Source organism: Pelophylax lessonae (genome assembly GCF_965119305.1).
Source record: "Pelophylax lessonae genome assembly, chromosome: 1".
Classification (NCBI taxonomy): Eukaryota; Metazoa; Chordata; class Amphibia; order Anura; family Ranidae; genus Pelophylax; species Pelophylax lessonae.
Window position 1 is genome coordinate 11,718,087 of NC_138768.1, and position 17,648 is coordinate 11,735,734.

General features: G+C 44.8%; 1 protein-coding gene across 5 annotated transcripts in view; it reads left to right on the forward strand.

Moving 5' to 3' along the window:
• The window catches only part of LOC309552235 (receptor-type tyrosine-protein phosphatase kappa-like), a 247,879-nt gene that overhangs the window by 69,748 nt on the left and 160,483 nt on the right, over positions 1-17,648 (forward strand). For 4 of the 5 annotated variants that reach the window (XM_082253095.1, XM_082253097.1, XM_082253098.1 and 1 more), the window contains exon 3: positions 13,992-14,171. In XM_082253095.1, coding sequence (XP_082109221.1) covers positions 13,992-14,171 — 180 coding nt within the window. Of the gene's footprint in view, positions 1-7,587; positions 7,701-13,991; positions 14,172-17,648 lie in introns of those variants that run through there. The other variant, XM_082253099.1, reaches the window with a different exon arrangement.

Genomic DNA, 17,648 nt, shown 5'->3' on the forward strand with positions numbered 1-17,648 from the left:
TATAGTAATATAGTGATGATAGGCTGAAGAGACAGTTTGGGTAGAGATGGTAGATGACAGACACTTGAAAGGAATGTTCGTGAAAGTAAGATAGTAGCAGATGGGATGCAGATAGGTTAACAATCATGTATGGTAGCAGATGATAGAGTAGCAGGTGAACATACAGGATAGACCAACCCAGTGCAAGAGCAGATGGTAATAGGCTCAAGAGCTAGCAATCTTAGTTAATGCAGATGTAGTAATAGTCCTTAGTAAGCAGAGCTAGATAGTGTAAGCTTTAGTATGAGGGTTATAGAGGTTTCCCCTGTGGGGTACTTATCACTAGTAGCAATGTAGTAGAGGAGAGGTTCGGCAAGAGCGGATGATCCGGTAGCGGGATACAGGGATCAGCAGCGTGGTTCCGATAGCGAGGTATGCTTGCAAGCATGAGAGCTTCAAGGCAGATTATGCGGCGTTGAACGAACATGTGAGTGAGACCGCCGGAGGTTGAAATAGCCGCTCCAGCGGCGCTCAGTGATGACAGCATCGGTCTTAAAGGTGTATGCGCACCTTACCAAAAGAGAATGGTGGGGGGCATACACTTAGGAAAAGTGGAATTAGGGTACCAAAGGTACCAGAACATTACACTTCTCTACCCTTGTGACTCTTCCTCAACCTTCCCATTCCACAGCTCCCTTCTCTACCCTTGTGACTCTTCCTCAATTTTCCCATTCCACAGCTCCCTTCTCTACCCTTGTGACTCTTCCTCAACCTTCCCATTCCACAGCTCCCTTCTCTACCCTTGTGACTCTTCCTCAATCTTCCCATTCCACAGCTCCCTTCTCTACCCTTGTGACTCTTCCTCAATCTTCCCATTCCACAGCTCCCTTCTCTACCCTTGTGATTCTTCCTCAATTTTCCCATTCCACAGATCCCTTCTCTACCTTTGTGACTCTTCCTCAACCTTCCCATTCCACAGCTCCCTTCTCTACCCTTGTGACTCTTCCTTAATCTTTGTAATGTTCTGGTACCTTTGGGTACCCTAATTACTCTTTTCCTAAGTGTATGCGCCCCACCATTCTCTTTTGGTAAGGTGCGCATACACCTTTAAGACTGATGCTGTCATCACTGAGCGCCGGACTGAACAGCTATTTAAATCACCAGCTTTCACTCACATGTGTTCGTTCAACCTGCTTTGTGCCTTGATGCTAACCTGTCTTGAAGCTCTCATGCTTGCAAGCATACCTCGCTGTCGGAACCACGCTGCGCTGATCCCTGTATCCCGCTACCGGATCATCCGCTCTTGCCGAACCTCTCCTCTGCTACATTGCTACTAGTGATAAGTACCCCACAGGGGAAACCTCTATAACCTTCATACTAAAGCTTACACTATCTAGCTCTGCATACTAAGGACTATTATTACATCTGCATTATCTAAGATTGCTAGCTCTTGAGCCTACTACCATCTGCTCTTGCACTGGGTTGGTCTCTCCTGTATGTTCACCTGCTACTCTATCATCTGCTACCATACATGATTGCTAACCTATCTGCATCCCATCTGCTACTATCTTACTTTCAAGAACATTTCCTTTCAAGTGTCTGTCATCTACCATCTCTACCCAACCTGTCTCTTCAGCCTATCATCACTGTGTTACTATATACATAAGTCACTCTAGGAACATCTTATTGAGTGTGTGTATTTACTTGCTGAATTGAGATCATCCACACATGATGAGTCTTGGGAGTTGGGATTGGTGTCTCAGCGTTTCTCTACATGACTACTGAAGTGGAATATTTCTGCAGCTGTAAATCCACATCATACATAAAACGCAGGAGCGTTACAGATTGAACGAACCTCAAATGGATTCAGCAGAAATAACCACTCAGGTGACACAATAAAAACAGCAAGTAACTGCGTTAATACACGCACTTGCTGAATTAAAAGAAGACAATCAGGCTCTGTCGCAGCAGGTAATTAGACTGACACAACTTACCACTGCTCAGTCCCCTGAACCCAAAATAAATCCTCCTTTGGTATTTACAGGCGATCGCAAAAAATTTCGCGAATTTAAAAACGCATGTGAGTTACTTTTCTTGCTAAAACCCCGTACCTACCTTACTGATCACATTAAGGTTTGTACTATTATTTCTTACCTAACAGGTGATCCTCGGGCCTGGGCAGACTCTCTTTTTGAGAAAAGCGATCAGCTTCTCAACTCCTATGCCTTGTTCCTAGCAGAACTTACTAGCCTATATGATGATCCCAATAGGCAGAGTACTGCCGATCTTCAATTAAGATCCTTGAAACAAGGTAGGAGACCTGTGGAAGACTTTGTCGCAGAATTCAAGAGATGGACCCTTGATTCAGAATGGAATGATGCATCTCTGAAAACCCAATTTAGGCTTGGCCTATCAGAGGCCGTTAAAGACGAGCTCGCCCGAGCGGATCTGCCAAAAACCCTGGATGCATTGATACAACTCAGTATCACCATAGATAGAAGACTACGAGAAAGAAAGGCTGAGAAAATGGGAATGCCATTATCCAGTTCTTCTCGTATTTCGGCCGTTGACCCCATTCCTATGGAGGTAGGAACCATACGCCCACCTCTATCAACTATGGAAAAAGCCAGAAGACGATCTGGTAATCTCTGCTTGTACTGTGCATCCCCGGATCACAAGATAAACGTCTGTCCCCTAGTCTACAAAAAGAAGGGTGAGTGTTCACATGTCCTCCTAGGGGGATTGACAACTTCAATTACTAACCCTTACCTTTTTGTTTGCTTAACATTACAGTGGGACCAGAACAGGATTACTACTAAGGCCATGATTGACACAGGATCTTGTGGAAATTATATTGACATACGTTTTGCTGCTTTAAATAAAGTTCCTATTATTTCTAAACCTAAACCTGTCTCAGTGAGTCTTATTAACGGTGTTCCTTTATCCTCTGGTCCGATCACTGATCAGACACAGGCACTCCTAGTCACTACTAACGGGTCTCATATGGAGACCACTACCTTCGATCTAATACCTTCACCCCACTTTCCCATTGTTTTGGGACTTCCCTGGTTACACACACATCAACCAACCATAGATTGGAAGGAACGGACCCTGGCCTTCCTCTCTTGCTATTGCGAGGGTACGTGTAACCTCCCGTCTTTCGGGAAGATCCTGTCTGTGGTGACAGATGAGATTGCACCACTATGTTATCAGGATCTCTCTGAGGTTTTTCTTGAGAAAAATGCTCAAGCACTACCTCCCCATCGAGACTATGATTGTAGTATTGATCTACTCCCAAATAGCAAATTGCCGTTCGGTCATGTTTATCCTCTTTCGCAGGATGAACTTTCCCATCTCAAAGACTATTTGGATGAGAATTTGAAAAAAGGTTTTATTAGACCTTCCACTTCTTCCACAGCAGCAGGACTCTTTTTTGTCCACAATAAGGACTCAAGTCTCAGGCCTATCATCGACTATAGGCAATTGAATGCTATTACAATAAAAGATCGCTATCCTCTACCGCTTATCCCTGAGCTCATTGAGCAGGTGCGTGGAGCTACCTATTTTTCAAAATTGGACCTGAAAGGAGCATACAATCTCATTCGAATCCGTGATGGACACGAGTGGAAGACTGCATTCAGAACCAGATACGGATTGTTCGAATATCTTGTAATGCCATTCGGGCTATGCAACGCCCCTGCAGCCTTTCAACGATTTATAAACGATATTTTCAGAGACTTACTAGATGTCTGTGTTGTGGTATATTTGGACGATATACTCATATATTCACGATCCCTGTCTGAACACATAAGACATGTAAGACTAGTATTATCGAGATTGCTTGCACACAACCTTTATGTGAAACTGAAAAAATGCTTGTTTCATAAAGAAGAGGTACTCTTTCTAGGCTACATCATATCCAAAACAGGAATCAAGATGGACATGAGTAAGATATCCTGCATTCAGGATTGGCCTACACCAACCACACGCAAGGCGCTACAGCGATTCCTTGGATTTTCGAATTTCTACAGGAAGTTCATCAGAAACTTCTCTGCCATTGTGAGACCCCTCACACAGCTCACTAGCATTAAAAGACCATTCAAATGGTCAGATGAAGCAAATAAAGCTTTTCATCTGTTAAAGACAAGGTTTACTTCTGCTCCCATACTACGCCATCCAGACCCATCCCTCCAATACATTCTGGAAGTAGATGCGTCAAACCTGGCAGTAGGAGCAATACTCTCCCAACGACCAACTCACACTTCACCACTTCATCCAGTCGCCTTTTTTTCTAAATCCTTAAGCAGTCCAGAGGTAAATTACCCCGTGGGTGAAAAGGAACTGCTTGCTATAAAATTGGCTCTGGAGAATTGGCTTCCTCTACTACAACGACAAACTTTACATACCACCTACCATACGCACCAAGATCTTGGAATTATCGCATGATGTGCCTATGGCAGGACATATGGGTATGACAAAGACTCTTAATCTGATTACCAGGCAATTCTGGTGGCCTGACATGAAATAATCTATACAAAAATTCGTCTCTTCATGCAATGTCTGTGCCAGGTCCAAAATTGACACTACGAGACCATCCGGTCTACTATGCAGTCTACCAATACCCCAAACTCCATGGGAAGTTGTGTCCTTGGACTTTATAGTAGAACTACCTCCTTCCAAAGGATTTAATACCATCTTAGTGTCAGTGGACCATCTGACAAAAATGGCACATTTCATTGCTATTCGCAGACTACCTTCGTCCAAACAAACGGCAGAACTCCTGATGAAACATGTCTTTAAGTTACATGGTATCCCAAAAACTCTTCTGTCTGACCGTGGATCACAATTTATTTCCAAGTTCTGGCAAGAACTATGTCACATACTACGAATTGAGCGGAAGCTCACTTCTCCTTACCATCCGCAGACCAACGGACAGACTGAAAGAGTCAACCAATGCATCGAGCAATATTTACGTTGTTACACTTCTTACCAACAGGATGATTGGGTGGATCTTCTCCCTCTGGCAGAATTTGCCTACAACAACGCAACCCACAGTACGACCAAGCAGAGTCCGTTCTACTTGAACTATGGGTTTCATCCCTCTATTCTTCCACCACGCATCCTTCCTTCAAATAACCCAGTAGCCTCAGACTATCTTACCCAAATAAAGGACTCCATGGGTTTGCTTAATACTACCATTGCACACGCTCATAGTCAACAAAAGAAGTACTATGATCTTCGCAGAAGACCTTCTCCTCAGTATGCTATTGGGGACCTCGTTTGACTCTCAACAAAAAATTTAAGACTGAAAATCCCTAGCAAAAAGCTTGGACCTCTCTTCTTGGGACCTTTCCCAATCAAGAAACTTATTGGAAAAGCTGCAGTACAGCTTACATTGCCAATAGACCTCAAAATACATCCCATTTTCTATGTGTCGCTACTGAAGCCCCATGTTCCTGACCAAGGAATAAGGCCTACTCTCCCACCTCCTCCTCCTGTACAAGTTGAAGGTGGAGAAGAATATGAGATAAAAGAGATTCTGGATTCTCGTATCCACAGAAGAAGACTTCAATACTTAGTTCGATGGAAGAACTATGGGCCCCAAGACGACACCTGGCTAAACACCTCTGACATACATGCCCCTAGATTAATCCGCAATTTTCATGCGAAGTACCCAGACAAACCAGCTCCAGAGGCCTTCAGGAGCCGGCCTTAAGGGGGGGTACTGTAATGTTCTGGTACCTTTGGGTACCCTAATTACTCTTTTCCTAAGTGTATGCGCCCCACCATTCTCTTTTGGTAAGGTGCGCATACACCTTTATCTACCCTTGTGACTCTTCCTCAATCTTCCCATTCCACAGCTCCCTTCTCTACCCTTGTGACTCTTCCTCAATCTTCCCATTCCACAGCTCCCTTCTCTACCCTTGTGATTCTTCCTCAATTTTCCCATTCCACAGATCCCTTCTCTACCTTTGTGACTCTTCCTCAACCTTCCCATTCCACAGCTCCCTTCTCTACCCTTGTGACTCTTCCTTAATCTTTGTAATGTTCTGGTACCTTTGGGTACCCTAATTACTCTTTTCCTAAGTGTATGCGCCCCACCATTCTCTTTTGGTAAGGTGCGCATACACCTTTAAGACTGATGCTGTCATCACTGAGCGCCGGACTGAACAGCTATTTAAATCACCAGCTTTCACTCACATGTGTTCGTTCAACCTGCTTTGTGCCTTGATGCTAACCTGTCTTGAAGCTCTCATGCTTGCAAGCATACCTCGCTGTCGGAACCACGCTGCGCTGATCCCTGTATCCCGCTACCGGATCATCCGCTCTTGCCGAACCTCTCCTCTGCTACATTGCTACTAGTGATAAGTACCCCACAGGGGAAACCTCTATAACCTTCATACTAAAGCTTACACTATCTAGCTCTGCATACTAAGGACTATTATTACATCTGCATTATCTAAGATTGCTAGCTCTTGAGCCTACTACCATCTGCTCTTGCACTGGGTTGGTCTCTCCTGTATGTTCACCTGCTACTCTATCATCTGCTACCATACATGATTGCTAACCTATCTGCATCCCATCTGCTACTATCTTACTTTCAAGAACATTTCCTTTCAAGTGTCTGTCATCTACCATCTCTACCCAACCTGTCTCTTCAGCCTATCATCACTGTGTTACTATATACATAAGTCACTCTAGGAACATCTTATTGAGTGTGTGTATTTACTTGCTGAATTGAGATCATCCACACATGATGAGTCTTGGGAGTTGGGATTGGTGTCTCAGCGTTTCTCTACATGACTACTGAAGTGGAATATTTCTGCAGCTGTAAATCCACATCATACATAAAACGCAGGAGCGTTACAATCTTCCCATTCCACAGCTCCCTTCTCTACCCTTGTGACTCTTCCTCAACCTTCCCATTCCACAGCTTCCTTCTCTACTCTTTATCTGACCAACCTTCTTGTTTTTATTGCCCTGTGTGTTTGTTTTTAACATTTGCTAAAGCCTGTACAGCTTGGATCTTAGAAGAAGGGAGTGGACCCCAAAAGGTTTAGCCTGAAAACGTAACTTCAAATAAACAAAACAGGCCAGGCCCTGATCATACAGGCTGTGCACACCTGCTGGTCTCCAGTAAAGGGTGTGCACAAGGTTAGAGGCTTCATCCCTCCCAAGACTCTTCAAAGTCTCCAAACTTCAGAACCCAATCCAGAGGTTACCAAAACTGAAGAAACCTGAAAATAAAAACGATTTTGTTTATTCAGAATAGACATTCTGGAGCCACTCAACCTGCATAAGTGAGAACCCTGTGTGACATTTACCTTTTCAAATACAGCAGAAGGTCACAACACTGTCAACACATATACAGCTTCAATTACCATAACCCAGTCCTTCAGAAATATTTTTACACCAGCAAAAGCATTCTTAGTCATTCAGAGGTTGAACTTTTATTTTTCTTATTATCCTATTTTTCCATGTGTTTGCATGATATATATATTTTTTTAAGATAGAACATGTTGACTAGTAAATGGCGTGACACAATAGGCAAAACAATTGGCTTTAAATACACTTCATGAGAGACTACTAGCAAGAATCCTTTGGCATTGGTGATGTGGTCTTTGTGAGCTGCGACACTGGATGTCGCCCATCATCCAGTGATATTGTATGTGAGAACCATAAAGGTACCCTGCAGTGGAATGTGACTGTTCAGTGTTAAGGTGAGTACGGAAAGGGATCCTTGACCTACAAAGGATATCACACAAAGGTTTCTAGTTTCTCAACCACTTGTTTGTGTACCCCAGGGGTACTTGTGTTGGAATCATTCCACATTTCTCATTTGGTAATTGGTATTCCACTTTTGAAAACTTTAAAGAGCTCAGTTAGCCAAGTTGGCCAAGCGGGAATGTGACTGTTCAGTGTTTAGGGGAGTACAGAAATCGATCCTTAACTCAAAAAGTTGTTACACAAAGGTTTTTAGCTTCTCAACCACTTGTTTATGTACCCCTAGCAGTTCTTGTGTTGGAATCATCCACATTTTTCTTTCTTTTTTTTTTTTCCCACTTTTAAAAACTTTTTTTTTTTTTTTAATCAGAAAAAAAGTATGTTTATTGCACAAACCAGTAAATACATATCATTAAGTCTAAAAAAATTATATTAAAAGTGTGGCCCTGTTAGTTTAAATTGTGCATCCGTTGAAAATTCTAACATAAAGGTGATGATATGTGCCAATCTCCTAAGGGCTCGGAGTACTGAGGCAAAGGGTGAGCAAGTCAGCTGTTTTGACGGAGGGGGCGCAATTGTAAAACTTGGCAGTTGTTACCTGTGTCGGTCCGGGCACTTCTTTTGTAAGCCTAATAATTTCATTGTTTTATTGGCACATTCAATAAAACGGTGTTGCACGATTATTTGTCCTTGTTCTTTGCTTTCATGCACTTTGGTTGTTGGAGAGGAGCGAGAAACCCATGAGATTTGGTATCCAGTGATCAAGGAAGGCTGTTTTTATCTCGTTGGTTGGAGAGGAGAGAGAAATCCATGAGATCTGGTATCTAGTGATCAAAGAAGGCTGTTTATATCTTGTTGGCTAGAGAGGAGGAAGAAACCCATGAGATCTGGTATCCAGTGATCAAGGAAGGCTGTTTTTATCTCGTTGGTTGGAGAGGAGAGAGAAACCCATGAGATCTGGTATTTAGTAATCAAAGAAGGTTGTTTTTATCTCTTTGTTTGGAGAGGAGAGAGCAACCCATGAGATCTGGTATCTAGTGATCAAAGAAGGCTGTTTATATCTCGTTGGCTAGAGAGGAGCGAGAAACCCATGAGATTTGGTATCCAGTGATCAAGGAAGGCTGTTTTTATCTCGTTGGTTGGAGAGGAGTGAGAAACCCATGAGATCTGGTATCTAATGATCAAGGAAGGCTGTTTTTAGCTTGTTGGTTGGAGAGGAGAGAGAAACCCATGAGATTTGGTATCCAGTGATCAAGGAAGGCTATTTTTATCTCGTTGGTTGGAGAGGGGAGAGAACGTTATCCCCAAAGATTTGACATCCAGTGATCTGGAAAAGCGATATAGCTCCTAGTGGCCTGGGACCATCTTCAAGGGTGGATTGGCTTCAGTGGCCTCTTCAGTCACAGTGTTGGGCATACCACTCACCTTTATATCTATAATTCATGGACTATAATCATTAATTTTAATATTAATATGAGGATCTGTTTAAATTTTACACCTATTTATTCACCATATTTATGTATTTATGCACCTACTGTAAGCACTTTTTATGCACAGTGTTTTGCACATTGGTATTTATTAATTCTATTGTGATACTGATATATATGAATTATATGCACGTTTCCACTTTACAGCTACACCTATAGGTAGTGTTTCAGATTCACTGCTATGAAGAGCTAGTGAATCTGTAACACTTATCATCACCTTTATGTTAGAATTTTTACGGATGCACAATTTAAACTAACACTTTTTATATATTTTTTTTAGATTTATGTGTGATTCACATTTAAAGCGGCAACAGTTTTTTAGGTTTTTTATTTAAGGCCTTTTGGAGCTGGGTACTAGGCGCCTTCACCTGGTTTACACATATCATTAACCTCCCTGGCGGTCTGATTTCTGTGCTAAAAGCGGAATATTGTTTTGCATGGAAATATGTTGTTTTATATTTTAAAACTCACCTTCCCCTGCGATCCCCCGCCGTCCTCCCCTGCCGTCCTCCCCTGCCGTCCTCCCCCGCTGTCCACCAGCCATCCTCCCCCGCTGTCCTCCTCCGCCATCCTCCAGCCGTCCTCCCGCTGTCCTCCCACTGTGTGCTCGGCCGATACCGACACCTGTCTTCCGGTTCCTTCCCCTGCGAGCATTGCGACGCAGAGGGGGGCGGGGGGGGGGTGTGGAACCGGCAGCAAATTCAAAAGTGTAAATACACCAAATGAGATGATAGAAAGCTGAGGTCCTAACGGATTACACTGTATCATCCCATTTCACCACAGGATTTCACCTGGTGACTTTTCCAGTGCCCTGCCTGTGCTTTTCCAGTTCTTTGTGCCTGGAAAATAGAGAACGACCATGGCGTCCAAAAAGCGTTCTTTTTGCGCAAAAGCACTTTTAGACGAACTGGAAAACAGCGACAGCAAAACGAAGTTACTTGCAGAACTGAGCGATTGGTGGGAAAATTAGTCTTCAGGAAAGTGAGGACAGCGACGATTCTGATGTCTCTTTCTGGCACATCGCTTGTGGAATTTGGGAAGTTTATCAAATGATTCTTCAGAATTTCCAACGGAGCGTTGTGCCAGAAAGAGACATCAGAATCGTCGCTGTCGTCACTTTCCGTACCTGATAATGAATTTTCCCACCAATCGCTATCGCTCAGTTCTTCAAGTAACTCCGTTTCACTGTCGCTGTTTTCCAGTTCATCTAAAAGCACTGGAAAAGCACAGGCAGGGCACTGGAAAAGTCACCAGGTGAAATCCTGTGGTGAAATGGGATGATACAGTGTAATCCGTTAGGATCACAGCTTTCTATCATCTCATTTGGTGTATTTACATTTTTGAAATTGCTGCCGGTTCCACCCTCCTGCGTCGCAACGCTCACAGGGAAGGGAACCGGAAGACAGGTGCCGGCATCAGCCTGAGCACAGCGGGAGGAATGCTGGAGGACGGCGGGGGAGGACGGCGGGGGATCGCAGGGAAGGTGAGTGTGATTCTTGGGTAATCCTGAGTGTGGCTCGGGGTTACCGCTTTTGGTACTGAAAATTAACCCAGAGCCACACTCGGGAATTCTGCCAGGGAGGTTAAGTGTACATCAGTAAATGTATATATGTAAACGGCATATGACATGAATAAAGAGCAGAGATATGAAAATAAAAGGAGTATCTCAGAAAAGTAACAGCCTGTTGACAAAATGATACATATTTGTATATGCAAAATTAATTTATAGAAGACCAACATACTCATAATGACATAGTATGAGAGGAAAAAAAAAAAACGAAAAACTAAATAGAACAAAGCCCTCAGAACCCAGAGGGCTAGAAAAAAAACAAATCTGGCCTTTGAGGCCAAAGAAACTATGGAGCTCCAATACCTGGATAAAATTGAATGTCAAAATCCTCGTAGTCCCCAATAGGGATCTATCCCTGGAGAAGTCTGTTCTTAACCTAACTATGTTGATAGGTCAACCTTTCACGTATAATCAAATTATTTACATTTTCCAACCATTGCTGTCTGGTAGGCACCCGGGAAACAATCCAACATTGAGCAATCAGTTTATGAGTGGTATATAACAAGCGTAAGACCGCAATGTGGGCATGTGGAGTTAAGGATTCCTCTTCCAGGGCACCAACAGACACACAATGGGATCTCTCGAAATCCTAAACATAAACACTTGTGATATTGTGTCCAAGACCTCAGTCCAATGGCAGAAGAGTTTAAGGCATCTCCAAAGCATGTGAATAAGATAACCATGATCACGCTCACATATTGGACACAAGGGAGCACTCCGTTTCTCCCATCTATGCAGTTGGACCGGTGTTCTATAAGCTCTGTGCAGCAAGTATATATGGGAATGTTTTTGAGAGGCCAACACTAAGACTAATGGGCCAGATGACAAAGTTCCCAGGACTCACCGTCAATAGCACCTATGTCTTTCTCCCATCCCTGCCTACAGGGCAATATAGTAGGATTCTGGAGGGCATTAAGGAGGAAAGAATAACTTCTAGATGTAGCATTGCCCCCTTGAGGACTGCTGGTCTTCTCACCTTTCAGGTCCCCCTGGGATACCGATAGCAACTGCATGCAGAATTTTAACACTTTACTTTCCGGTTCAGTCAATGAGCAGTCTAGGGGTTGTTGTTTTTGTTGCTTTATTTTATATGGGGATGGGAGAAGGAAAGAGTGGGATACTCCAATACTTGAACTATTCACAATGCTGAGGACTTCTGTCTGAGAATGTGGCAAGGCCCCAGTTTCCCTCTGCCACTAAATGAATCTGAGATAATGTTCTGGAGCACTTATCTTCAGGGTATTCATGTAGCACCCCCGTTCTATCCACCAGCTGACACCCGTCCTCTGACTACTCTACTCCGCAGTGGCCCCCTTCCTGGTCAGGCCCTTAGACATGATCTCCTGTACTCACGATACTGCTTTTCAGGTTCTCCAGTTTCTCAACTTCTCCTAGTCAGCTCTTCTGGACCTCTGGGTTCAGCTCCTTACCTCTGGCTCACCAAGCTGACTGCCTGTGACCATACACCAACTGCTGCAGAAGAGAAGGCAGCCACCACCCTCCTTCCGGGACTCTGTTCAGCAGCCAAAGACCCCGAGCACATGTGCTCTTGGCTTTTATACTACACCCCACAATGCACCGAGACAGCAGTCTGTGCCAAACCCTGGGGCTGTATCAAAACCTGTGTACCCATTGGCCAGGTTTCCTCCACTGTCCAATGTACCTCCCCATTGGACCAGTGGGGACGCTCCCCCAGACCAGATGAATCCCACACTGAGCACATTGAGCAGACCTAACTCACAGATCCTGCTCCCTGTTAAGCAGAAAGCAATAATGAATTTGTTTATATAGATATATATATATATATATATATATATATATATATATACAGTATTTAAAACAGAACATATTGACTAGTAAATGGTGTGACACAATAGGGAAAAAATGTTGGCTTTAAATACACTTTAACCTCTTTTCAAACGTGCTATAGTCAAAACATAACTACAGTGCTGTCGCCCGGTTCTGGGAGTGTGCCCATGGGCGTCCTTCCAGAACCACGCCCCCTGCACCCCTCCCATTTACGGCGCGCATCCTGACAGAGCTGATCCCAGATCTGGGTAAAGGGCCAATCACAGTGGCCCTTTACCATGTGATCAGCTGTGTCCAAACACAGTTAATCACAATGTAAACAAACTTGCCGGTTATCGACACTGCTTTCCTCACTCACTGTCACAGTGTGAGGAGATGAAGAGTCGGGAACAGGGAAGTGTGACATGGAACTTGTACACAGATAATTAAGGCACTGCTGCCTATTAGTGCTGCCTCTCAGTGTCCATCAGTGCCACCTATCAGTGCCTCCTCATCAGTGCCGCCTATCAGTGCCTCCTCATCAGTGCCGCCTATCAGTGCCTTCTCATAAGTGCCGCCTATTAGTGCCCATTAGGGCTGCCTTCATTGCTGCCTATCAGTGCCAATCAGTTTAGTCTATCAGTGCCCATCAATGATTCCTTCATTGGTGCCTCTCAGTTCCCATCAGTGCTGCGCATCAGTGCAGCCTCATCAGTGCCTTCTTATTGCATATCAGTGCTGCCTCACCAGTGCTTATGAGTGCTGCCTATCAGTGCCCATCAGTGCAGCCTATCAGTGCCCATCAGTGCTGCCTCACCGGTGCTTATGAGTGCAGCCTATCAGTGCCCATCAGTGCCCCCTCACCAGTGCTTATGAGTGCTGCCTATCAGTGCCCATCAGTGCAGCCTATCAGTGCCCATCAGTGCCTCCTCACCAGTGCTTATGAGTGCTGCCTATCAGTGCCCATCAGTGCAGCCTATCAGTGCCCATCAGTGCCGCCTCATCAGTGCTTATGAGTGCTGCCTATCAGTGCCCATCAGTGCAGCCTATCAGTGCCCATCAGTGAAGCCTCATCAGCACACATCAGTGAAGGAGAAAAATTACTTATTTGCAAAATTTCATACCAGAAACTAAGAAAACATTTTTTTTTCTTTTCAAAGTTTTCAGTCTTTTTTCCAAAATTTTTTTAGCAAAAAATATAAAACCCAGTGGTGACTAAATAACACCAAACGAAAGCTCTATTTGTGTGGAAAAAATGATACAAATGTCATATGGGTACAGCGTTGCATCACCGCGCAATTTTCATTCAAAGTGTGACAGCGCTGAAAGATGAAAATTACCCTGGGCAGGAAGGGGGGGGAAGGGGGGGTTGTCCGATAGGCAAGTAGTTTAAGAGAGACTGCTAGCAAGAATTCTTTGATTGACCATTTTATGTATTTCAGGGCTTTGTGAAAAACCAGAAGCTGAGAACTTGAATATCACAAGTGAAGAAAAGCCTAATTATGACATTGGTGATGTGGTCTCTGTGAGCTGCAACACTGGATATCGCCCATCATCCAGTAATATTGTATGTGAGAGCCTTAATGGTACCCTGCAGTGGAATGTGACTGTTCGGTGTTTAGGTGAGTCCTGAAGTGGATCCTTGACCTACAAAGGATATCACACAAAGGTTTCTAGTTTCCCAACCACTTGTTTGTGCACCCCAGGGGTACTTGTGTTGGAATCATTCCACATTTCTCATTTGGTATTTAACTTTTGAAAACTTTCAAGGGCTTAGTTGGCCAAGCGGGCCAAGCTGGCCCACACAAACTCCTCTCCCCTTCCCCCCCCCTCTTTCTCTTCCCCCCTCCCCCTACTTTTCCCTTGCCGCTGTCCTCTTTCTTCTCCTCACTCTGTTTTCCTGCTTCCTCTCCCCTTTTCCCGTTTTCTTCCCTTCACCCCCCCCCCTTTTTTCCCTTCCCCCCCCTCTCCTGCCCCTCACGTTTCCCCCCCCCCCCCCCCAACCCTCATCTCTTTCTCTCTCCTCTCTTTCTTCCCCTTTTTTTCTTTTTTTTTTTTTCCCTTTTTTCTTCTTTTCCCTTTGTCTCCTCTTTTTGCTATTTCCCCTTTTTTTCTGCTCCCCCTCCCTCCTTTAGAGTCAAGATCGAGATACAGCTTGCTCTTATTAGCCACATGTTATGATTCTCCAGGCAGGTGTTCATGCCCCTTTCTGGCGGGAATTTTGTGACTCCTTGTAGCCCCCGCGTATCTGTTCCTGCCATGATGTGGTGAGGGAACCTACACATCTCCATGTCTCCAGAGGATATCGTAGCCATTTCTTGTTGACCTCTGGTCCTTGTTTGACTTTGCCTATCTGCTAAAAACATTATACATGTCTATGTAAATCTATCTGTTATCACAGAGATGTTTCATTAATATATTGTAATCATGTTCTCCCCCAGACGTCACAGACCCCCTGAAGAAGACCTTCAGACATAGGTCGAAACGCGTTGGGGTGCTTTGATGTGTGATGATCATTGTGCGGTTGTCATTTTGTTACTCATGTCATCTTCTGTAACCAGAGCTCACAATATACTCTCTTCCCCTTGTGGGGATTTTTTTTAATGTTCTACTTATGTTTTTCATACCTTGTCATTTATCAATAAAGAAGTATTTTTTAAGAAAATGATATAGCTCTTACATCACATTTTTTTATTTTTGCTGCTTCAAAACCCCTGGGGGTTGGTATCTAGGTACCTTCTTTTTCTGCCCATACAAACTATACCCATTACAGAGAGATGTGGTGACTGTGTGTGCTATAATATAGTGTAGTACCATTAGCTATATACAGTAGGTGGTACTGTGTTGCATACTGCTACTGAAATGAAAGAGAGTTGGGCTGAATCTTTCTCCACCATTCAAGAGAAGCCTTGTTATTTTTTCAGTGGATCCAAGGCTACCTCTGATTGGCCAAGGTGGAGCGGTGTGTGAATGACAACATGATTTCCGCCTTTGCCAATCAGAGGAAGCCTTACATTCATTGATGAAAATACAAGGCTTCTCCTGAATGGCAGATAGGAAGTTGCCCATACTGCAGCCGGAGCACAGCAATGCTTAAAGATCTTCACCCTAGAAGGAAAAAATTAGTCAGTAGCTACAAATACTGCAGCTGGTGACTTTTAATATAAGGACACTTACCTGTTCAAGGATCCAGTGCTGTCCTCATGCAGGCCTTCCTCCCCTGGCCTAGCGATCCCCCCCATCTCTTGGCCCCCAGCCTTCTGGGAAGCGTCACAGGTCGCAGGAGGCTGGGCGGCCATTCGCAAAATGCAGCAAAGCTCGAGCATGTGCAGTGGGAAGCCAACTGTGAACTTGCAACACAGCTGGCTTCCCTCTGCACGTGCACGAGCTTTGCCGCACTTTGCGTAAGGCCCCGCAGCCTCCTGCGACCTGTGATGTTTCCTAGAAGGGTGGGGGCAAAGAGATGGGGGGGATCGCTAGACCAGGTGCCCTCTCCCCCAAAAAAAAAACAATAAAGTGCCAAAAGTTGAAGAGCGGGGGGAGGAGGTGGAAAAAATGAACTTCCCCTTTTGGGTAAAGTTCCCTTTTAACTTCTTGGCGTCCGCGCTATAGCCGAATGATGGCTACAGCGCGGACCAATGAGGGCTCGCTCTGTGATTGTAAGATTCTGGTACCTTCGGTACCCTTCCAGCCCATTTCTTCCGCATATAGCTACCTGTCCCTTTAATTCTCATGACGTCATCACTAGGCGCCGCTCTGAGCGGCTATTTCAATCGCCGGCTTTCACTCACAAGGTGTTCGTGCAAACCGTTTGTTATACAGCCTTGTCTGACGCTGCCGAAGCCTCCAGCTATTTCCTGTATCTCGCTACTGATCCTGTATCTCGCTACCTGATCCTTATCTCATTACCGGACCCCTCATCTCTCTAAACCAACTAGTGATAAGTACCCCACAGGGGATTCCTTCCTATCAACTTACACTATCTACTCCTGCATACTAAAGACTGTTGCTATCTATGCATTACTATTTCTATCATCTGCACTGTTACATAGATTGCTAGCTCTTGAGTCTACTACCATCTATATCCTTGCACTGAGTTAGCAATTCCTGTACACTTCATCTGCTGTCCCCTACCACCTGTTATTTGTACATGATTGCTAACCTATCTGCATACTATCTATCACCATCTGCTAACACTCCTGAACATTACTATTGAGTGCCTATCATTGCTATCACTACTCACGCCTGTCCTTTCAGCACATCACCTCTATACTATCGTATACAACCTATCACTCCAGGAACATCTTATCTGAGTGTCTGTATATTTGCATGCTGAGGCAGGCTGGGCCACAATGATGAGTCTGGAGAGTTGGATATGGTGATTCAACACATCTCTACACGACTACTGAGTGGAAATTCTGCAGCTGCAAATCCAGTTCACTAAACAAACGCCGGAGCGTTACAGTGATCAGCGAGTCCATGAGACTCTCCTGATCACAGATCGGAGATCGGGGGCGATCCCGCCCCCTTACCATGTGATCAGCTGTCAGCCAATGATAGCTGATCATGTAAAGTAAACAGCAGCCTATCAGTGTGAGGAGACAAAAACAAGGATTGCCGGCTGCTGTAAGAGGGACATCGGTCCTGAAGAGGAGAGGGATTATTTGTCCCCCAGTGCCACCTACCAGTGCCCACAAGTGCCTACCAGTGCCACCCACCAGTGCCACCTACCAATACCTACCAGTGCCTACCAGTGCCATCTGCCAGTGCCCACCAGTGCCATCTGCCAGTGCCCACTAGTGCCACCTACCAGTGCCCACCAGCGCCACCTACCAGTGTCACCTATCAGTGCTCACCAGTGCAACCTATCAGTGCCCCATTGTAAGTGTCCCCTACCAGTGCCTATCATTGCCCATCTGTGCCATCCATCAGTGCCACCTATTAGTGCCCATCAGTGCCGCTCATTAGTGCCCTTCAGCGCCACCTACCAGTGCCCATCAGTGCCACCTATCAGTGCTGCCTTATCAGTGCCACCTTATCAGTGCCCATCAGTGTCGCCTTATCAGTATCCATCAGTGTCACCTATCAGTGCCCATCGG